Source organism: Vulpes vulpes, chromosome 1, assembly GCF_048418805.1.
Source record: "Vulpes vulpes isolate BD-2025 chromosome 1, VulVul3, whole genome shotgun sequence".
NCBI classification, from domain to species: Eukaryota; Metazoa; Chordata; class Mammalia; order Carnivora; family Canidae; genus Vulpes; species Vulpes vulpes.
Window position 1 is genome coordinate 121,466,683 of NC_132780.1, and position 23,648 is coordinate 121,490,330.

The 23,648-nt window shown below is 42.7% G+C and overlaps 1 protein-coding gene across 1 annotated transcript; it reads left to right on the forward strand.

The window, feature by feature from the left end:
- The first annotated feature begins 2,547 nt into the window (after window positions 1–2,547).
- NDUFB4 (NADH:ubiquinone oxidoreductase subunit B4) lies at window positions 2,548–9,911 on the forward strand. The gene is made up of 3 exons (XM_025990133.2): window positions 2,548–2,770; window positions 7,774–7,920; window positions 9,790–9,911. The coding sequence occupies exons 1-3, from the start codon at window positions 2,591–2,593 to the stop codon at window positions 9,850–9,852; spliced, it is 390 nt and encodes a 129-aa protein (XP_025845918.1). The 5' UTR covers window positions 2,548–2,590; the 3' UTR covers window positions 9,853–9,911.
- Window positions 9,912–23,648: the final 13,737 nt, after the last annotated feature.

The window sequence follows — 23,648 nt, forward strand, 5'->3', positions numbered from 1 at the left end:
TCTTAGTCATCTGTTTGGAAATATCTAGTCCTCAAAAACAATAGATGTCTATTGCACATCTTGCAAAAGATATGGACTTTCATAAAATTGGTGAAAGTGATGTGGGTAAACTGCTGGATCCACACACGAAGTCACTAATAAAGGAGGATCTCAAAGTTGAACCAGATAATAAAGGAAGAAAAGAAAAGCAATAAGAATGATGATGATATCAATGCTTCAAAAGGAAATAATTTAGTTTCAAAGGATGAAGAGAGGACTTTGGGAAAACTGGATAAAGTCCTCCAACATTTCTGCAAATGTGACCCTCTTGCAAAAACCAAATGCAAAGTGAAGGATAATAAGCTATATAAAAATAACTGTGCCCAGAAATTAACACTTAATCTATCAAAATTAGCACACAGTTGTAACTATAACTTTAGATGTTAAATATAAAATAAATTAGTTTTTATAACTTTTGATTGCATTATTTCAAGATAAAACCCCAATCAAGTCTTTTTCTTTCATTATGGAATCTACGTCCCCATCTCAAATAGATTCACTCTGGGAGGACCTTTCCTGGAAAAAGGAAGAGGGAAGAGAAGACCTCTTGTGCTCATCTCTATGTCTCCCAAACACACAATAGTATAAGAATCCCCTCAGGAAACTGTAAAAATTACACTCTTGAGTTCCCCTGCCAGATCAGTTTGGAATCTTCAAGAGCAGAACTGAACTTAGGACTCTTTTTGACAAACATCTTAAGGGAACCTTATGATAAGCAAATGTGGGAATAAATACCTTAACTAATCCAAAGGGAAATAATGAAATTTATTCTCTCTTTGTCATTCTCTCTCTCTCCCTCTCTTAACTTTAAAAAGTCTTTTAAAACTTTGTCATGCGCAGTCATTGTATTCTTCTTTTATTCTTTTGCATGCCCTTCTTCCCTGATCAGTGTCTAATCTATGACCAAAAGGCTTTTGAAACTTTATCAAGATTGTCATTAGAATTTATAACCTGCTCCTGCTTTTCATTTTGTTTTATGGCATCACCCCTTTAAAGTTGAGTATAAGTGATTTGTTTCAAACTTCTTTTTTCTACATTTTCTCGGCCTCCATTCTCATGAGCCCACTTTGCTCTATATTCATTTGGACATTAAACTGCTTTGCAAATATTATCATATCCTGTCTGTTCTTTCCGTACTGCCTGTACTGTCAGTTCCTTGAAGACAAACATCACGTCCTTCATTTCTTCTGCATTTTCCCCACTGAGCTTAGAAGATTGACTAAGATTGACTAGTGTGCAGTATGCTTCACCCAGTGGGTGCTTAATAAATATTTAAAAACCGTATTAAATTGTTGAATAAGTCTGACAGCAGTGCTGCTCCTCATCACTTCAGATGCCAACACTTTCTAGTCCCTTCTCTGCCTAGCAACCATTTCCCAACATACCTATATGTCCCTAGACATTTCAACCAACCTGAAGCTCTCTTTAGGTCCATTTTTCCTTGCCTGAGCTATGGAAATATCGTTTACATGTTTTTCCCTAAGGAGTTTCTGATTGGTACCCAAAGACCCTGCTATGCAACTTGAAATTGCTTTTTTCCCTTGGTGATAGTGGGGGACTAAGGACAGTAGGGACGAAGGTTTTTCTTTCCCGTACCCTTTTTTTTCTCCCCAAACCATCTTTCACATTAAGATACAATGCCCCCATGCATAAGGGCATCATCTAAGGAGATCTTTATTCTGAGCACCTAAAGAGTGCTAAGGATTTTAGGTAAGAGGTTTTAGTATTTTAACTAAGATACAGTTTCTTCATGAGCTCTAGCCAGTACTTCATTTGTTAATGACTTACTACAGTAGGCAAGCATCATTTCTCTTTTGGCATCATTCTCCTATTAAACATTATTTTGTGCCCATGAAAAACACGCCTCTACCTAAGGCTGTACCAATCTCAGGTGACAACGTACAGAAAAGCTTTCTTTTTCTTGGGTAGGGCACTGTGTTCTGCAAACACGTTGGCATGTATTCCTTATCTTATTTAATCCTCACAACAAGTTTGCTAGGTGGATAGGATGGGGGTCATTATCCAGGATGGAAGGATCCAGGAGGAAACTCAGAGCGGGTTAAATGACTTGTCCAAAAAAAAAGAAAAAAAAAAGAAATAAATGACTTGTCCAAAGTCACACTCCCCCCCCCCCCCCCCCGCCCAGGGACCCACACTGAAAACAGCATCCTAGCTACAGCCAGTCCCCACATCCTGTGCGTGCCATTCTCCCACAGCTCAACCTCACAAAATAAGCTCTGTTTTGTCCGTAGAGATGAGCCTCGGTGCTAGGAAGAAGCAACGAGCAATAATAGCAATAATAGATCGGGTGTAGCTGGGCGGCCGCGGAGGTGGACCCGAAGGGGCAAGGGAAGCACATTGCGCATGCGCAGACCGCCCCTCGAGGCCCAGGACCTTGAGACCGCGGCGAGGGCAGAGGCCGAGCTCCGGGTCTTCAACTCTTCTTGCCTCCCTTCGGCTACTGCGCAAGCGCACTTCCTCGGGCGGAAGGTCGGCGTGAAGGGGGCGGGCCTCGGAGTCGCGCAGGCGCGGTTGTGCGCGGGTTGCCAAGATGTCGGCCCCCAAGTACAAACCGTCCTCTCTGGCTACCCTGCCCGCTACCCTCGACCCAGCCGAGTACGACGTCTCTCCGGAAGCCCGGAGGGCGCAAGCCGAGCGGTTGGCCATAAGATCCCGACTTAAACGGGAGTACCTGCTTCAGTACAACGACCCCAGCCGCCGGGGGCTCATCGTGAGTCGCGGGGGGAGGGGGGCGGGGCGCGCCGGCTGGGCGAGGGCGGAAGACAGGAGTCTCCGGCCGGGGGACGCCGCGCGGCCGGGGTCGGTAGCTTAGGTTTCGGTTTTCTTCAGACTGAGGGAGCGGGCCCTCCCACGAGGCCTTCGACCTTGGGCGGAGAGCTCGGAGACGGAGACGACGCTCCGGGATCCGCGGCGCGCTGGGTTCGAGCCCCGGCGGGATCACTGCGGAAGTGGCCCAGCTCCCGCCCGGAAAAATGGGGCCAACACGGTCCTTCCTGCCCCAACGCGGCTGTTAGGATCCCGTGAGATGGGGCCCCCGGGCTGGCCGACACGGAGCCTGGGCTGTGTAGTGAGTGCTCAGGAAAATGTTTCCTGTTTCCTGTGTGTGACCTTTTTTCTTTTCTTTTTTTTTTTTTTGAGAGCAATTTTCCACCTCTCAGTTCACAGGTCATAGCAATGCTACTCTCTCCTGATGGGAATCATAGTGATTTTTTTTTTTTTTTTGAAAGAAATTTTCCACCTCTCAGTTCACAGTTCATAGCAATGCTGCTCTCACCTGATGGGAATCATAGTGATTTTTTTTCTTTATTTTTTTCTTGTTTTTTTTTTTTTATTTTTTCGTTTATATCTTTTGAAAACACCTCCCCCCCACCTCAAAAAAAAAAAAAAAAAAAAAAAAGGGACGCCTGTGTGGCTCAGCGGTTGAGCATCTGCCTTTGGCTCCGGGCGTGATCCTGGAGTCACGAGATCGAGTCTCACCTGCGGCTCCCTGCGAGGAGCCTGCTTCTCCCTCTGCCTGTGTCTCTGCCTCCCTCTCTCTCTCTCTGTGTCTCTGATGAATAAATAAACGTTTAAAAAACAACAACAGAAACTCCGCAGCTAGTTGAAACTTTAAAGTCAGACACCAAGGCAGAAGGAACACAAGGGCAAGCTGACGACCTTAGTTTACGTTGGTCTTCTGGTCTTATTTACAGGGGAAAAGTAGTTACATTCTTTACAGGATCATTGTAAGGTTGAAGGAGATAGTTTGTAGGACATCGCAGGCGCTTAAAACCACTGGGCCGACAGCTGTTACTTAGTGAGTGGCTTTTCGGTAATTTTCTGCATAAGTGCTATGTAAATAGCATGTCGGCCATGATCTTAAAAACAAAATTTTCCCCAGCGGTTGCACTGGTGTTGTGTAGGACTTTTTTGGAAGTTGTGAGAATGGAAGGAAATTTACATCGTGCCAACACTGTCTAAACCCTTTCTGAGGGCCTCCCGGGTGGCTCAGAGGTTTGGCCCTGCCTTTGGCCCAGGGCCTGATCCTGGAGACCCGGGATCGAGTCCCACGTCCGGCTCCCTGCATGGAGCCTGCTTCTCCCTCTGCCTGTGTCTCTGCCTCTCTCTCTCTTTCTGTGTCTCTCATGAATAAATAAATAAAATCTTTGAAAAATAATAAACCCTTTCTGAATATTATCCAAACGTCACAAGTATTCAAAGCATTAGGCCCTGTTATGATCCCCATTTTACAGGTGAGAAGACAAACATGGGGAAGGACAGGACACGGAGGTCACAGATTAATACCCCCTTAGCAAGTGAGTTTAAACCCTGAACTACGTAACCCAAAACATCTCCTTAACTAGTTGGCTGCATTACCTCCAGTCAGAACCTTGTTTACTTGAGAAGAAGGTGCAGAGGGAGACATTTGTTATTTACGTACTCACACAGGGTTTGATGTACCAAAAAGCTGAAATCTAAACCCCAGATTTTCTCTTTCCTGGTTCTGTGCCCTAAGATAGTTTCAATTTTGTCATATAAAAGAGCCAGTAGGGGATCCCTGGGTGGCTCAGCGGTTTAGCGCCTGCCTTTGGCCCAGGGTGTGATCCTGGAGACCCGGGATGGAGTCCCGCGTCGGGCCCCCTGCATGGAGCCTGCTTCTCCCTCTGCCTGTGTCTCTGCCTCTCTCTCTCTCTCTCTCTCTCTCTCTGTGTGTCTCTCTTGAATTAAAAAAAAAAAAAAGCCTGTAATAACTTGCTTTGTTGTTCTGTTAATTAAATGAGTGCCTGGCACTTAATCATAATAATCGGTATATAGAAATTCCTTGCGTAATCTTTACAAATGATCAACTCCATGAATGAGTAATTGCTGTTATAGGGCCAGGCCCTGTTTTGGTTGCTGAGGTGACCTGTCGATTCCTGTCTGTGAAGAGATTTCTTTCCAGTGGGGCAGACAAGTAATAAACAGGTTAAAAAAAAAAAGCAAACTACATCGTTTAGCATGTCGATGGCAAGTGATAAGAAAAATAAAGCAAGGAAGGGATTAGGAATGTGTGTTGTGTAGTTGGAAGGGATACCAGCTGAAATGGTAGATACCCCTAGGGAAGGCAACATGAAGGAAGTGAGGAGATGGAGCTAGCCACACAGCTGTCTGGAAAGTAGCATCTGAGGTAGAGGGCACAGCAGGTGTAGGGGTCCTTAGACAGAAGTGTGCCCGGTTAGTTCCAGAAATAACTGAAGAGACGATTGTGAGTAAAGTGGAGAAAGGTGAGAGCCAAGTGGGAAGAGATGAGGTCAGACAGGTACCTGGAACTAGATCACACCAAGCTTCGTAGGTCATTGTAGGTCGTTTACCGAGTAGGTAATCTGCCCTTACATTTGAACACCTCTCTGGTTCATTGGTTGAAAATGGAGGAGCAGGAGCAAGAGCAAGGAGACTGTTTAGGAGGCTTTTGAGGCAATCCATCAGGGTTTTGGTGGTGGAAGTTGGTAGGAAGTGGTGAGTTCTGAGTATGTATTAAAAGTCAAGCCCATCAGATTTGCTAGCAGATTGGATGTGAGGTGTAAGAGAGAGAAGGGTCAGGGATGACTTCAAAGTTTTTTTGACACAGGTGATTAAGTTGGTTTTTACCAAGATGGAAAAGAATGTGAGAGGAGCAGGGATGGAGATGGAGTAAAATATTGGGAAATCAGTTTGGGATGTGTCACCTTTGACATGCCTGTTAAACAGCATGACAGTGTTGAGCAGGTAATTGGATATCATGTCTGAAGTTCAGGGTAGAGGTCTGGGAAGGTACAATTTTGGGAGTCATTGGCGTATAGATGGATATTTAAAACCGTGTGACTAGAGGAGATCATCAAGGGAATGAATAATGTAGTCAAAGACCAGCAAGGTCTAAGGTCCAATATTGAGAGATTGATGAAATAAGGAAGAAGAGTGCAAAAGAGACCAAGAGGGAATGGCCGTCAAGTTAGGAGGAAAGCCAGACAGGTGTGTGCCCTGGAAACCAAAAGAAGAAACAGTTCCAAGGAGCGTTCGTGTCAGATGCTGCCCATAGTCCTGAGGACATGGAGTGGTGTCAAAGAAGAACTGTCTCCCATGGAGTGTGTCTTGGAGCCTCTCTTAACCACAGTACCAGGTTCAGTGAACTATGGTCATGGGGCTATTGATATTTTTATGAAATGAAATGTCTGTTTCTGGAAGACAGATCTGAGAGAGAAATATGTAGAGAGATGACTGGCAGATTGAGAAATCTGTCGTAGGAGTATCATTCAAATACGTTAATAGCAGAAGGGATGGATACAAGAATAGATGTTTTTATCCTTTCAGGAATTAAACTCAAACATCCCCTTGAACCTGTCTATATCTTGTATCTTCACCTTTTCTGCACTTTGGTTTAAAATGTATCTGTGGAAGATCCAGTTTAATTATTTTAATCCTACCAATCGTAACTTCTTGGTAGAGTATAGGACTTTGAATGTTCTCCTTTGGTATTAAAGTTTTAAAGCTGACTTCATTTGCTTATTTTTAATCTGCCAATCAGTTAATTGGAGTAAATAATTTTATAAAGTCATTTGGGGATTTAGCTAATTAAATTTAATTATGTGTTTGGGGCAGATTTGCTGTCTTACATAATTGTTCTAGTTTAAATATATTACAATGGACAATTTTTTTTCTTAACCAAGACAGTCTGATTATTTTTCTTTGATAACAACCTTGTCCTCACTACAAATTATTATTATTATTATTTTTTAAATCTTTATTTATTTATGATAGTCACAGAGAGAGAGAAAGAGGCAGAGACATAGGCAGAGGGAGAAGCAGGCTCCATGCACCGGGAGCCCGATGTGGGATTTGATCCCGGGTCTCCAGGATCGTGCCCTGGGCCAAAGGCAGGCGCCAAACCGCTGCGCCACCCAGGGATCCCTACAAATTATTTTAAGTGTGAAATGTAATAATTTTATGTCATGTAAAATATCAGCCAAGTCAGCTTTATATTTCTTTTTTTCTTTTTTAATTATTTATTTACTCATGAGAGAGACAGAGAGAGAGGCAGAGACACAGGCAAAGGGAGAAGCAGGCTCCACGCAGGGAGCCCGATGTGGGACTTGATCCCGGGTCTCCAGGATCACCCCTTGGACCGAAGGTGGCAGTAAACCACTGAGCCGCCCGGGCTGCCCCCAAGTCAGCTTGAAAAACTTAAAGTTCAGAGTTAGCCTACCTCAGCCTTCACCTTCCTGCAATTTATTTGAAGCCTGGAAAGACAGAACAGGGTGCAGGATAGCATTAGAAAGGATCCTGGAAACGAAGCACGAAGCATGATAGAGCATATGAAATCTGTCCTCGTTAGGAATACTAGGGTTCAGTTGATCACAATTCAACAAAGACAATGAAGCTGCAAAACAATCCAGAAAAAAAAAAATGATCAAAGAGAAAAAAATGGCCTCTGCCGGCTTAAAAAGATTAGGTTTCTTAAGTAAATAGAAAGCTGAGGGGTGATATAAGAATCTTTTAAATTCTGAAGGATTTGAACAGGATTATCAGAGTATTCAACAAATACTAGAAATGAAAGATCTTCCCTGAAGCTATTTAGGAATATTCAGGGTACACTCTTAACGATGATGGAACACAAAAGGCATCTCCTGTGCTCCCCCATAAAAGTTTTGTTGAGATTGTTTCAGTATGGAATTTCAGACCTTGCTTAATGTCTTGTAACTTTGTTTTTTTGAATTTTAGGAGGATCCAGCCTTAATTCGTTGGACCTATGCAAGATCAGCAAACATCTATCCCAATTTTAGGCCCACTCCCAAGACCTCACTTCTAGGAGCTCTGTTTGGAATTGGGCCCCTCTTCTTCTGGTTTTATGTTTTCAAAACTGACAGAGTAAGTATTTGGACCTGATGTTTAGTGTCTGTGTGATAGGTTCCCTTTGTGCTGGCTGCAGCTCTTTCTCTTGGCATTTGCCACTAGTGCTCCTCCCATCTTGGTCCTTTACTCTTCCTTCAGTTTCCCTCTCTTTTTTATCTTTGTTCCTTTCTAGCAGGAGTTAAAGTTTCAATTACATATTTGATTTTATTGTTTTATTGTTTAACTCCTATTGAAGTATACTTTGCTAAAAATGATGATAGTCTCTGAGTCTTTCAAATTTAATTTAATAGCTACTCTAGAATTTAAAAAGTTAATATAGAGGGGCACCTGGGTGGCTTAGTCAGTTAGGCCACCTAACTTTCAGCCCAGGTCATGAACGCAGGGTTGTGAGATCGAACCCCACATCTGGCTCTGCACTGAGCATGGAGCCTGCTTAAGATTCTCTCTCTGCCCCTCTCCCGCCTGCACACACATGCACTCTCTCTCAAAAAACTTAAAAATGGTTAATACAGAAGTTAAACTTTACTATTTTGATTTACCTTTAAATATTATCTTTGCAAACCTTTATATTTAGTTTTTCTTAGTTCATTTATTTTAAAAAGCTTTTTTTAGTGGGGTTAAGTATTAGCAGAATGCATAAATCATTTAGTATGTTCCCTGTTTGTATGAATTCTAGTTATGTTGGTCATGTTTTGTGGATTACTGTTAAACACCCTAACAACAGGAAGGCAAAAGCAGCCTGTGGTGGGAATCTGCCATCAGAGGCCATGTGATCGCAGAGAAAGCCAAGCTTATCTTTGGCACTAGGCCACTCTGGTAGTGGACCCCCAGCAGGCCTTGAGTTGCCATCTAGACTGGAGCTCACTGTCTAGCTCTGCCTTAAACTGGTCAATCTACTCTCCTGTTAGAGCTTATATATTTTGATTGTCTGACAAATTATCTGCTTAACTAAAAGGAGGCCACACTTAACCAGAAGATGTTTGCATTGTGCTTTTGACATAGGCTTTTTAGTGGGGTAATAGAATTCTTCCAACATATGCGTAAGATGTTTTCCAATAGGATGGTTGTCTCATCGTCCCTTTATTTCTTCAGGTTGCTACTTCCTTACTCATAGTCCCTAGGCTTTGGACAACGGGGAGATTGGAATTCGGTTTGGAGTATTTTAGTCCTGTTTTTCATACCGTGGGTTATGCCAGAATACATTGGTTTTTTATTTTTGTGTTTTCCCATACCTTTTTTGTTTGTTTGTATATTTTGCAAAATTGTCACCACAGTAAATCTTAGCTCAGGAGGCTCAGTGGTTTAGGGCCGCCTTCAGCCCAGGGTGTGATCCTGGAGTCCCAGGATCAAGTTCCACATCGGGCTCCCTCCATGGAGCCTGCTTCTCTCTCTGCCTGTGTCTCTGCTTCTCTCTCTCTCTCTCTCTGTCTCTCATGAATAAATAAATAAAATCTTAAAAAGAAAAACTGTCACCATACATAGTTTAAAAAGACCATTTTCTTTTCTTATAATGAGGATTTAAGATGAATTCTTTTAGCAACTTTCAAATATTCCATATTGTATTACTAGCTTATAGTCACCATACTGTATATCGCATCCCCGTGACTTATTTATTTTTTATAATCAGAAGTTTGTACCTTTTGGCCTACTTCACCCATTTTGCCCACCACCCACCCCCTGACTCTGTCTGTCAGCTACCAGTCTGTTCTCTGTATCTATAAGCGTGTACCTGTGAAATGGCAAATTCACTCATCCATTGGTGAACACTTAGATTGTTTCTGTATCTTGGCTTATCTTGGCTATTGTGAATAATGTTGCAGTGAACACAGGTCAGAATGTATTGTTTCTAACAAAGCTTTTTTTTTTTTTTTTCTTTCTCTACAGGATAGGAAAGAAAAACTTATCCAGGAAGGAAAATTGGATCGAACATTGAACATTTCATATTAAGTCTGGCAGTGATGATAACTCTGTGTATTATTGTTTAAATAAATCTATTAATCATTAAATACTTTTTCTTAATATTACCTTTATTCAACAAACATTCGCTGGATAATACAATGTAAGAGTCAGCTTCATGAAGAAACAGATCCATGTTCATTCATTCAGCCATTCAACAAATGAGTGTCTACTATGAGCCAGGCACTGTGCTCTGTACCCACCGTACAGCAGTCAGTAAGACAGGCGTAGGCCCTGTACTTAAGGAGTACATACTCTGACAGCTGTTTATTCAGTGATTGTTACTTAAGTGCCCATAGCTAGTACTACTTAATACCTAAACTCTTGTCTGGCTCCAGCCCCAGTGGGAAAATGCAAGAGAACAGTAGCAACAGTGTGGTAAGAAATAGGTTAGGGATTCAGGAAGTGATGGAACAGCAATTCTCTCTAGGGAGATGGCATTGATCTAGGCTCTGAGGATCACAGGGCTAACAGGACAAAATGGAAGCATGAAAAGGCAAGGTGTGTTGGGCATGGTGAGATATATGCCACTGTGGGGTGAGAAGACAGAGGAAGCCAAGCTGAACAGAAGTACATGGGCTTTGGAGGTTAAGTTGGGGTCAGAATCCTAGCCCAAGCTTAACAGTTGGAATATGAGGCATCCTGTTGCCTCATCTCTGGCATGGAGATAGTAATGCATACTTCCTCATAAGGTCATGAAGATGAAAGTGAGGTAACTGTATTGCACAATAAAACAAAGCTACATGCTCCACAGTTCAGTCTTGAAACACCAGGGTGACTATTTGACCTATGAAGGTGAAGTAAGATGCCGTAGGGAGAACCTACTCTTCAGGGCTGATTCTGTTAGTACTGTGGCTTTAACACAGCATGAGAGACCACTTGTGTGCAGGTAGTTTATAGGAGGGAGTGAGCTGAAAGAACAAATGGGAGGCTGGTACGAGTGAAACGGCTAGAGGGACAGCCCTTCAGGTGTGCTGTTTGGCCTGTTGCCTCAGAGTAGTGGGCTCCATTCCACTAGGGACCTGAGGAGCCATGTGGAATGTACACAGAACGTTCCCCGCAGACAAGAAAAAAACCATTACCCACTAGTTCCTCCTCCAGGTGGTCAAGAGTTGTCTCCTGCAGTTAATTTCCTTTCACTTCCAGGTAGGTATGTGCCTCAGAATGGTTGCGGGTCCTTACAGGCTTCTCACATGGGAGGGGGAAGGAAGCTTAGGGCAGAAAGGAAGTGATGTGCTGTACAGCTCAGGTGGCATAATGTCAGGTCACACCTACAGGAGCTCAGAGCTGCAGCAATTGGAGTAAAAAGATTGGCCAAGAGAAAAGAGACACGAGGTAGACGGTTTCCTCGTCCACTCCATGTACTGCTTGGATCTGTGCACACCTTAATTTGGAACGTGTCATTTACAGTGGAGAGTTAGCAGGACAAGTTCAGTCCCCCACTGTTGAAACTGGTCTGAAGCTATAAAGATTCACCAGGACCTTTATCTGCAAATGCCAGGACCTCAGTTACTCTTGCATTATCGGTCCTCAGTCACAGCAATTGCCCATTTATATCACCAGACATGGAAGCACCAGAAGCACCAGTGACTCCTCTGGGTTTCCTGACATATCCCTTTGGGCCCTGTTGTGTAGTAGCAACCCTAGTCCTCGTTAATGAAGGTCATATAGTGCTGCCAATATGAAAACTTTTTGTTTTTCTTTATGTCTACTGTTTCCAAGAAGCCCAAAATGACCAGGAGGTAATCACAGCCTCAGACTAAAGTGAAATCCTAGGATATTGTAATTTATAACAAATAATATATATTTAGTCTTTGTACTGGTATCTGGCACAGAGCTCCTAAAATCCTCAGGATTTCCTAAGTAATGAGATAGAGATTCTTTTGTTATGTTAATGAAGCAAGTTTGGGGCCACACCTAAGGCTGGGACTGGTTGTTAAGAGAACCAACTGTGTGATTAGAGGGTTGGAACTTTTTTTTTTTAAAGACTTTATTTATTCATGAGAGACACACACACAGAGAGAGAGAGAGAGGCAGATACAAAGGCCGAGGGAGAAGCAGGCTCCGTGCAGGGAGCCTGATGTGGGACTCGATCCTGGGACTCTGGGATCACTCCCTGAGCCAAAGGCAGATGCTCAGCCGCTGAGCCTCCCAGGCGTCCCAAGGGTTGAAACTTTTAATGCCACCCCCCACCCCCACCTTGCCTTTGTATCCCTGCTCTGTCACTTACTGGTGAAGTAACCTGGGAAGTATTTAAGTTCTTTGTGACTCAGTTTTCTTATCTTTAAAATAGATCTAATGATACATTGTTATTAAATTCATCATTTCATGAGTTACTACTTACAAAGTATTTAGTATATAGAGTAGTTCTATTTTCAACTTTTTAAGGAAACTCCATTCTGTTTTTCACAAGTGGTTACACCAGTTTGCTTTCCTACCAGAAGTGCACAAGAGTTCCTTTTTCTTCACATCCTTGGCAACACCTGTTGTTTCTTGTGTTTTTTATTTTTTCCATTCTGATGGGTGTGAGATGACATCTCAATGTAGTTTGGATTTGCAGTTCCCTGATGATGAATGATGTTGAGCATCTTTTCATGTGTCTGTTGGCCATCTGTATGTCTTTGGAAAAATTTCTGTTCATGTCTGTCCATTTTTTAACTCAATTATTTGTTTTTTGGGTGTTGAGTTGTAAAAGTTCCTTATGTACTTTGGGTACTAACCCCTTATTGGATATGTCATTTGCAAATATCTTCTCCTGTTCCATAGGTTGCCTTTTAGTTTTGTGGATTGCAAAACATTTTTGTTAACATTGAGAATTATTGAACAATGTGTTCTTAAGAGTTTAATCAATTTCTGAAGATTTTTTATTACCACAAACAATGCCCCAAACCACACCCAGAAGTGGTCTGGTGAAAATACCAATTGCCACCTCGTCTGAGTGCTTAATGTTACCATGTGTCTGACTGATACTGCTGGCCCTGATCACTAGGCACAGGAGCCTACATGGTATTGCTGCCTCTGTTGGCCCAAAAGCTCAAGCTTGTTATAATCACAACCACCAGAAAGAGTTCCTTAAGGTCCCTATATCTTCCCATCATTTGCTCCTGAGTTTAGGAGCGTATGATTGGCTATACCTGGCTTCTAGCTACAGGGAAGGCTGAAAAAGCAAACATATGGCATGTTCAGCTCTAAAATGTGAGGCAGATAAGGAATTCCCAAACATAAGAAAGTGATTCAAATGCTGAACATCCAAAAATGACAAGGAACCAGAACCAGATCATAAGGCCCTTATCACAATTAAGGAGTTTAGACTTCATCCTTATGGCAATGGGAGCCACCGAAAGTATTAAGCAAGAATAACCTGATGGGATTTGCATCCCCCGGAAGATCATTCTGGATCCTGGAGGAGGATCTCAGGGCAACAAAGCCTAGAGGATGACCAGTAATCAGGCTGTTGTAAGACTTTAGGCTAGAAATGATTTTCAGTTTTGAGACAGATCTTAATGCAGAACAAAGCAGTCCCTGCTGATCCCAGGATGACTCATTTGGATGTGAACTTGTTGAAAGCTTTATGAAAGTCTAAATATATTATCTCTATTAGTTCCCCTTTTTGCACATGCATGAGGAGCCAGTCTTCTTAATAATTCCTTAACTGTGTATGACATCCCTTCTCCTCTCTGGGACAATATTGCTTCTGTAACAGGCTGGTTCATTTAAGTACTATATCTTTTTACCCTTTATTATGGATCCTGCCCAGAGAAAAAGCTTATGTTCATGCTCTAATCAAAATCCCATTGGGTTCATTCCCTGATTTATTTTCCATTTTATTTTTTTCTTATTCTTGGTGATGCTTGACACAGCCTTCTCACAACTTTGGGGAAGATACAGAATATTGGTTATTTCTCCATTCTTTAGGATCATTAATGGAATATTTGAAAAGATGAGAGGACTGTAGGAGAAACTATCTTGATCAAATATGCATGATTTTAAAATATGGACAGCACTTTAAAATTAGTAATTATATAATGCTATAAATATATTAAAAGACTGAATTTTCAAAGTTTCTGCTGCTACTTTCTACCTTTTTGTGAACACAATTTTTTTTAAGATTTTATTTATTTATTTATTTATTTATTTATTTAGGAGAGAAAGAGACAGAGCACAAGCAGGAAGAGTGGCAGAGGGAGAGGGAGAAGCAGGCTCTCTGCTGAGCAGGGAGCCTGATGTGAGGATTGATTCTAGTACACTGGGATCATGACCTAAGTTGAAGGCAGACATTTAACTGAGCCACCCAGGTGCCCTGTGAATGCATTGAATTTTATCGTGTTTCTGTTAGAGGATCCATTTGTACCTATGCTTGTTAATACTTCTATTTGTTTCCCCTCCAGCTGCCTTGTTTACTGCTATTTCCCTAGTTGAGATAGAGACCCGTTCTGCTGATACTGTAACCTGGAGGGATGCTAAGCCATGTCATCTACCTGGATACCCTTCAACAGCCCAAGAAAGTACAGTGTGCACTGATATATTAGCAAAGCTTCAGGATTTAAAAGATTAAAGTCAAGCTGAAAGTCTGACATCCAATTTCTGAATGTCCCCAGTGAAACATCTAAGATTTCTGGAGCAAACTTACCATTAGAATTCAAATTCTTGGGCAGCCCTGGTGGCCCAGCAGTTTAGGGCTGCCGTCAGCCTGGGGTGTGATCCTGAAGACCTGGGTTCAAGTCCCACATCGGGCTCCCTGCATGGAGCCTGCTTCTCCCTCTGCCTGTGTCTCTGCCTCTCTCTGTGTCTGTCATGAATAAATAAATAAAATCTAAAAAAAAAATTCAAAATCTTTTCCTCCATAATCATGCTTATCACCTTATCAGGTTTTTAAAATTAATTTATTATTTTTTAAATTTTTAAAAAAGATTTTATTTATTTATTCATGAGAGACAGAGAGAGAGGCAGAGACATAGGCAGAGGGAGAAGCAGATTCCTCACAGGAAGCCCGATGTGGGATTCGATCCTGGAACCCCAGGATCACACCCTGAGCCAAAGACAGACGCCCAAACCCTGAGCCACCCAGGCATCCCACACCTTATCAGTTTTGAGTCATTTCTTTACTTCTATCACCAATTGCATTTAAATCCTTCCAAATTTAATAATTTGGCTCTAAAAAAGTTGGGGATGGGGTAGGGGAAGGAGACAACTGGTAGAGGCTGTTCCAGAAATCAATATAGGAGGGACTCGGGGGTTGCAGTCTAATATGAAATTGTTGTGGGTAGGAGGAGAAAGTGTAGACTCTTGAATCTACATTTGCACAGTTAGGCACATTTTTTTCCCACTTACATTATGTTTCATCATTAAAAACACTAAGTTTGTTAGGGAAGGTTTATTTATACTTTATATAGGATGGAGACAGAATCAAAGAGTTATTATTTTTTATATGAAGTGGCTTGAGTGAGGGTAGATGGAGATAAGGGTGGTCAATCACCCTGAAGCCATCTATTAGAAGCTGGATAGACAGCTTCTTCTCCAAAATCATGCTTTACAGAAGGAGTGGTACAGAAGTATTTGGTCCCGTCCCGGTATTTGGGAGGAAACACCAATGTAGGCTACAAGGGGGAATGAGCTGCTATTGGTCTGCAGGTACTGGGGTACTGGGTTTCCTGGAACCACTGGGGTGAAGAAGCCTGTGTCCTACTGAATACTAGTAGGACACTGACTGTCAGGTCTCCTGCATTGACCAAACACTACTAAACATTGAGGATGCTTGTATGAAGACCATATAGCTCCTTCTTAGAGGAACACACACTGGAGAAAAACAATTACAGCAGCCAGCACTTAATTAAACTTTTACTTGTATTCTAGACAGTAAACTGAAGTAAAGGCTTTACACACCACACAACATACCTTAAAAATCCTCATTATGCAAAGCAGATTTGGAGAGGTATTAAATAATTTGCAGAACAAAGTTCTGACTATGTTAAGTTAGAACTTAAATTTGGGCAGGCTGACTCCAGAAAGCATATCTTTAACCATTCTTTCAATGCGATAAAGACTGATGCTGTTCGGAGTCCAGTAGTGAGAAAGAATTGGAGGGTCTGGGGAGTTTAAGAAGTGGTGCTTTCTAGAATAGGGACTGCCCCTTGCATTTTTAGATTTTCTAGTACATTCATGGGGGTATAAGATGTTAGAGCCAGAAAAATCTTTAAAGATCTGTTAGTTTCAGCCCAATTCTATAGGAAATATTTGAGGAGGAGAAATAAATTGTCCTATTCTTCAGAGAACCCTGCTAATTTGAGGATTAGGAGTCTAGGTTTTGATTAACAACAATGGTTCTGATTGTCCATGTCACTTGTTTGTGATTAAAAATGAGACTTGGAATGATTGAGAGACAATTGCTCACCACCCTCCTGACCTCATACATACAGATGACTCAAAAAACCATTTTAATAGGATGTATTTGGAGAAATCAGGCAGATGTTTGGAGCATTTCCTTTCTAAAGCAAGTATTCACAGATTTGTCTCTTGAGGTTGCAAGAGTGAAGATGTTAGATTCAAACTCAATCTTGATGGATTCCCTCAGGAAGGTATCCCTGGCAGGCACCAGCTTGCCCACGAGCACCCACTACCCCTCCTTTCCTTCTGATAGAACCCTGACTTGCTCAGGAGGTTAGTGGAAGTCCCTTTACCTCAGGTAGGATAGGCATGACCCCAACCCCAAAGAATGAATCTGGGATTGGTTTAAGGGTGGACATGGGACCCAGTTCTAAGCATAAGACATCTGGAGAATCTGGGAGGGAGGGCTTCCTTTCCTGAATAAAAAGACATTTCCCAAGAAGAAACCCTTTCTGTCCCTTCCTGCTTTTGCTTTCTTCTCTTATTCTGACTAAGAACGTGGATATAAGGCCTAGCAATGAAATGCAGATAAAACAATTTGCCAAAAATTGTGGAGCAGGAAACCAGGATGAACTTGCATCTAGGATCACTTTGTGTCCTGACCTGCCAACCTCAGATTTCTTTTATGAGACAAAGTCCTAGTTGTTAAGCTAATGTTAGATTTTTGGTTTTACAGTTGAGTGCTCTTTTAACTGATACCATGTCTTTTTATTAGGAAGCCATATCATACAACATACCTGTCCTTCAGATTTTAATTTTATTCATAGGATCCAAAATAAAGGCAATAAATGCTCGTGAATGAGCAAAACTGCTCTATTTGTTAAATTTCTCTTCCAGGGAATATATGGAATTGCGTACATTTGGTTTTTACAAAGTATTGCTGCTAATAGCGCTGTGGTAAGTTATGTCAAAGCTTCTGACATAATATTATATTTATTTATTACATTTATTTGTTTTTTAAAAAGATGTACTTATTTATTTTAGAGAGAGAATGTGAACAAGGGGAGGGGCAGAGGCAGAGGAAGAGGGAGGGAAGCAGATTCCCTGAGCACCTGGGTGGCCAACCTGTTGAGAGTCTGCCTTTGATTTAAGGCATGATCCTGGGGTCTCAGGATGGAGTCCCACATCGGGCTCCTCACGGGGAGCTTGCTTCTCCCTCTGCCTTTGTCTCTGCTTCTCTTTGTGTCTCTCATGAATAAATAAATAAAATCTTAAAAAAAAAAAAAAAAAAAAAAGAAGCAGATTCCCCACTAAGCATGGAGCCTTACGCAGGGCTGTGGGGCTCCAGAACTTCATCTCCCAAGAGATCAAGAGTTGCAATGCTTTTCCAACTGACCCAGCCAGGCGCCCCATAATTTTAGATTTAAAATACCAAGAGTAGGCTAATTAGAGTCCCAATGGCCCACATGATTAGGCAAGATTCCTCCAGGAAAAGCTCTGTAGCTAGTCATATGCAAACTACTTACATCAAAGTGTAGAGTCTGTCTTAATTTTCACATTAATTGAGCTATTAATATGCACTGTTGAGATCTTAAATTGAGCTTTAACATCATTTTCTTGTTTTAAGGCCTAAAAGATGGTGAGAAGTACTTATAAATTTTCTACACTTTGGGCTTCTGTTACTTATTGCCTTAGAATCATCAGCTAAATGGTTGTTTATTTAGCAACAATGACCTTGGCTTATTCATTCCAGTGCCATTTAAGGTAAATGGCACAATAGCCTCACTGAGGCAGGGATGAAGAAGTATTCACTGAGTTGCAATAGCAGCAATAAACAATAACAATAGTAAGAGCTAATATTTCCCTATGTGCCAAAATCAGCATGGGTGCCTTCAGTGCATGGTTTTATTTCATCCCCACCAAATCCCTGTGAAATAAATCATTTCCTTCTTTCAAATGAGGAAGGTGAGGCCTAGGAAGGTTATGTCACTTGCTCAAACTTATTCAGCTATGAAAGCACAGTCTCAATTCTAGAGTCTTGGACTTCTTATGAAATACCTACGTTTTACAGCTGAGGAAACAGAGGCTCAGAGAAGTTAACTAGCTCAGGGTCACTTAGTAAGAGTTGGTAGAACCTGGATTTGAACCCAGGCAGTCTGGCTCTAGCATCTGTTCTCTTAACTATGCACTATGCTGACTCACAGAAGGATAAACTTTGGGCATACCTCAGATTTGTGATGCAATTATATAAAATTGATTATATGAAATTGAAGGCTAGTTGATCACTAAATGTAATGCAGAAGTATAAATGTCAGCTTTCAAGTCTTTTTTCTTTTTTTCGGTAGTAAGATATCTTTCCAAGATATAACTTCTTTCAAGTCCATAGAGATAACTCTTTCATCACTCTGGAAAATCATAACACAGAAACTGCACACTAACTTCTAACTTATAAAGAATTTACATCTAGACCTTAGGTTTCTTAACTCCTCTCCTCTTTCCCACACTCTCCCTGTGCCCCACCTGGGCACCCAAACTCCCTTTACTGTGTTTAAAGTAGTTTCCAAAACTGGTCCTCAGTCTTGCCTGTGCATTGGAATAACTTGAGGAGTTTAAAAAAAAAAAAACCTCTCTCATTCAGGGCAAAAATATGCAATTAGGAAAAGACAGTCTCTTCAACACGTGGTGTTGGAAAAACTGGACAACTACATGCAGCAGAATGCCACTGAGCCACTCTCTTACACCATTCACAAAAATAAATTCAAAGGGATGAAATGCCTAAATGTGAGACAGGAATTCATCAAAATCCTAAGGAAGAACATAGGCAGCAACCTCTTTGACCTCAGCCGTAGCAACTTCTTACTTGACATGTCTCCAGAGGCAAGGGAAACAAAAGCAAAAATGAATTATTGGGATGTCATCAAGAAAAAAAGCCTCTGCACAGCAAAGGAAACAATCAGTAAAATTAAAAGGCAACCTATGGAATGGGATATGCAAAAGACATATCTGATAAAGTACTCAAAATCTTAGTATTCAGGGCAGCCCTGAATACTGAGCCCTGGTGGCTCAGCGGTTTAGCAATGCCTTCAGCCCAGGGTGTGATCCTGGAGACCAGGGATCGAGTCTTGCTTCAGGCTGCCTGCATGGAGCCTGCTTCTCCCTCTGCCTGTCTCTGCCTCTCTCTCCCTCTCCTCTCTGTGTATTCTCATGAATAAATAAATAAAATCTTAGGAAAAAACCACAAAAATACAAAATCTTAGTATTCAAAATCTATAAAGAACTTACACACTCCACACCCCAAAACACTCCAACAAACTCAACATGAAAAGTGCTCAATATCACTCACCATCAGGAAAATACAAATCAAAAGTAGAATGAGGGATCACCTTGCACCTGTCAGAATGGACAAAATAGAAAACACAAGAAACAAGTGTTGGTAAGGTTGTGGAGAAAAAGGAACCCTCAGGCACTGTTGGTAGGAATGCAAACTGGTACAACAACTGTGGAAAGCAGTATGGAAGTTTTTCAAAAGGTTAAATATAGGGGGTGCCTGGATGGCTAAATTGCTTAAGCATCTGCCTTCAGCTCAGGTCATGACTGCAGGGTCCTGGGATTGAGCCCCACATTGGCTCCTTGCTCAGTGGGGAGCCTGCTTCTCTCTCTCCTTCTACCTGCTGCTCCCCCTGCTTGAGCTCTTTCTCTCTGTGCGTCAAAGAAATAAAATCTGAAAAAATTTAAAAATAGAATTACCCCATGATCTAGTAATCGCACTACTGCATATTTACCCAAAGAATATGAAAACACTAATTTGAAAGGATTAGTGTTATTTTTACAGCAGCATTATTTACAATAGCCAAGATATGGAAGCAGCTCAAGGGCCTCTTGCTAGATGAATGGATAAAGAAGATGCAGTATATATACAAAATGAAATATTATTCAGCCATAAAAAAAGAACAGTCTTGCCATTTGCGACAACATGGTTGGAGCTAGAGAGTATAATGCTAAGTGAGGGCAGCCCTGGTGGCTCAGCGGTTTAGCACCACCTTCTGCCCAGGGCGTGATCCTGGAGACCCGGGATCGAGTCCCACGTCGGGCTCCCTGCATGGGGCCTGCTTCTCCCTCTGCCTGTGTCTCTGCCTCTCTCTGTGTGTCTTTCATGAATGAATAAATAAAATCTTAAAAAAAAAAAAAAGCTAAAAAAAGAACTTCACAAAATTCATCTGGGCTCCATCCTCAGCATTTCTAATTGAGTTGATCTGAGGTATACCTCAGGCTCTTGGAGTTTCTGAAGCTGCTAAGAGATATCCAATGTATAGCTGAAGTTGAGAACCACGGTGGCCCACAGCAGGGTGTCTCAGCCTTGGCACTATTGACCTTCAGCCCTGGCTAATTCTCCGCTGTGGATGTCTGCCTTGTGCACTACAGAATGTTTATCAGGGTCCCTAACGTTTCTCTGCCAGGTGCCAGTAGCAGCTTCCCCAGTTGTGACAACCAAAAATGTCTCTAGGCTTTGTCAGGTGTCTTGGGGGAAGGTACAAAATCCGCTGCTCTTGAAAACCATTGCTCTAGGGCCATTGCTGCTGCCTGCCCTGAGAGAAAAGTCTCTCAAAGAGAAAAAAGAGAAGGTTGGCTTCTAGTGCACCCCCGCAGACAGGAAAATATATAATGATGCCAAGGGAATCTGTCAGAAAACCCTCTTGTCATTGGAGGAAAGGTAATCAGAGCGCCCCCTGCCTTTTCAAGAATTTTTATTTCTCGGTAAAGAGCTGGGATAGTTCTTCAGGAGCATGGTAGAGGAAGGTATCTTCGAGAACAGGGAATTAGGGAAAGGATACAGATCTTTCTTGCTGATCTGAAGCACAACAGGAGGGAACTAAATCTTTTTTTAATTAGCGTGAACAGCCCGGCCTGGTGAAATATGGTCTCTGCTGAGGAGTTGCTGCCAACAAGATAAGGTGAAGAAGATAAAGCACAATGGCTTAGGCTGAATGGACGCAAATACTGGATGTTTCTTCAACTCTGGGGAGGCTTGGCCACCAGACTGATGATGGATGAGAGTCTGGGTACGTGGGTAAGAGCAGAGTTAGAGGAGTTTGTTCTGGAAAGGTTGGAGTTTGGGAAGAAGTTATGTGAGTGGTTGTCTTAGTTTGGGTCATCTGGGGGGAGCGCCCAGGAAGCAATGCAGAGAGGGGAAGGGACAGGGAAGTAAGGAAGCTAATAAGAAGGGCATTACTGGGGCAGCCTGGGTGGCCCAGCGGTTTAGCGTCTGCCTTCACCCCAGGTGTGATCCTGGAGCCCCGGGATCAAGTCCCGCGTCGGGCTCCCTGCATGGAGCCTGCTTCTCCCTCTGCCCCCCTCTCTCTGTGTCTCTCATGAATAAATAAACATTTTTTTAAAAGGGGCATTATAGGACACTGCCACCATGAGCGGTAGAGCTTAATCCTTCTGGAAGTTGCAGAAGGCCAGGGCCAAACACAGGCCTCAGAGGGGAGGGCAACAGAGCTGGTGTGTTTGTCCACCGGTGCCCGTCTGTCACTGGTTGAGGGCTGCGTCTGGGGCCATTGGATCCCAGCACCTCTGCTGGGTTCTGGTTCGGGCCTTGGGCAGAGTTGCAGGTGTGGTGCAGGCAACTGGAAGTGGCTGGTCAGCACCGGATGTAGGCGGGCCACTAGCAACTTCCATACTTGTTAGTTTCAAAAATTGATTTAAAGGTATTAACTGCTTTACTAGTTAACAAAGTTTAATTTTCATCAAGACCTCTTTATATTAAGGAACATTAGGAAGGCACTCCAGCCCCTGGCACCATCAGAGATATCCACCTTACTGCTTGAAACCATGGAATATCACTACCAGAAGCTAGCAGTCATCTTGGCTCTGCCTCAAGTCCTCCCCTCACCCCTTGCCTGCGGATCGCTGACCAGGTCCTTCAGGTCTACTCCAGAATGCTCAGGAACTGACCCACATCTGTCCCTGTAGACATTAGTCCAGGGCAGTGCCGTCTTTTGCTGGGACTGTTGTAACAGCCTGCTCCTGGGCTCTGTGCACTCGCTTTTCTTTCAGTTTCTTGAACCTACAGGCTTTTTTGGGGGGCGGGGGGAGGGGGGAATGCTCTTCCTCTCTACTGCATCCCAGTCCAACTCTAACGATGATTTGCTTGTTCTTATCTTTTAGGTCTGGCTGTCACTTCTTCACTAAAGATCTGCCTCTCTAAAGAATGATCTCCCCTTCCCAAGTCAGTTCCTGTTTGGCTTATTTTGGCATGTTTCACAATTCTTAATTATTTTGTTTGTTTATTTCATCAGTCTCCCTCTTCAGGATGTACCCTCCATAAGGGCAACGATCATATCTATCTCCTGCACCAGATCCCACAGGGGGTTGCCAGATTTAGCAAATAAAAATACAGGCTTCTATGTCCATACTTGTACTAAAACTTAATTCAGGTTTTATCTGAAATTCAAATTTACCTGGGCATCTTGTGTTTCATTTGGCAACCCTAGTTCCTAGGCCCTGATACATGGCTGACTCTCACTACATGTTCTTAAATCAAAACTTGAGAGCAGCATATCAAAATTGCTATAAGGGCAACAAAGTGGGAGGAATGTACTAAAACTACCGAACTAGAGTAGTGAAAAACACACTTGCCACTCTTTTGATTCTGATTTGATAGTCTTCTCTCCCCCAGAGAACCTAATCAGCTCACCCTCAAAGTCTTGGACAGCCTAGTGCTCCAGTAGGGGTGCTGGCCACAGGCGGGGGCTGTTAGGAACAGTGTTAGTGCACTGTACTGCCTCAATTTTCTGTGGCTCTGTGCTGCACTGGGACCTTGATCTTCTTAGGCCCTGATCTCCCTGACTGTGAGCTCGCTAAGGGAGGGGAGAGATGACTCCTTCCTTCTCAGTCATTCACCCTCAGCATCTCACTCTGTAGACGGCACATAGCAAGGACTCACTGAATGGTTGCCAAATGGACTGATAAATGAGTGCATAGTAGGGGAGCTAAGGGAGCTAACCACTCTGGTTTGACCAGGCCTGAAAGTTTCCTGAGACATGGGGCTTTCAGCGGGAAAACCAGGGCATTTGGTCCCCTCAGTGAATGATGCTTATTCTTCGTGGCTGGGCTTTTTGTCCGTAATCATTATATTGGCTGCTACATGACTATCATGATTAGATAGCCTGCTGGCCTGGCTGCCCATGTGTTTTAGGAAGACACTGGATGTTTGGAGCTCTGCTGAACCCTTGTGCTTCTCTATGCCTGGGACCATGACCTTGGCTTCAGCCTCTGTTCATGGTCCTTCCTTGTGACTTGGTCTTGTGGCCTGTGGTAGACACTCTGGATTTGCACTCCTGGGATAAAGGCATTCAGGTTGAACTCATGTGAAGGGCTCTTAATCTTGAGACGATCTCATGGGCCCCTAATGTGGCCATGACAGGTATCATCAAGACCTGATTATGACCACTAACTACTTA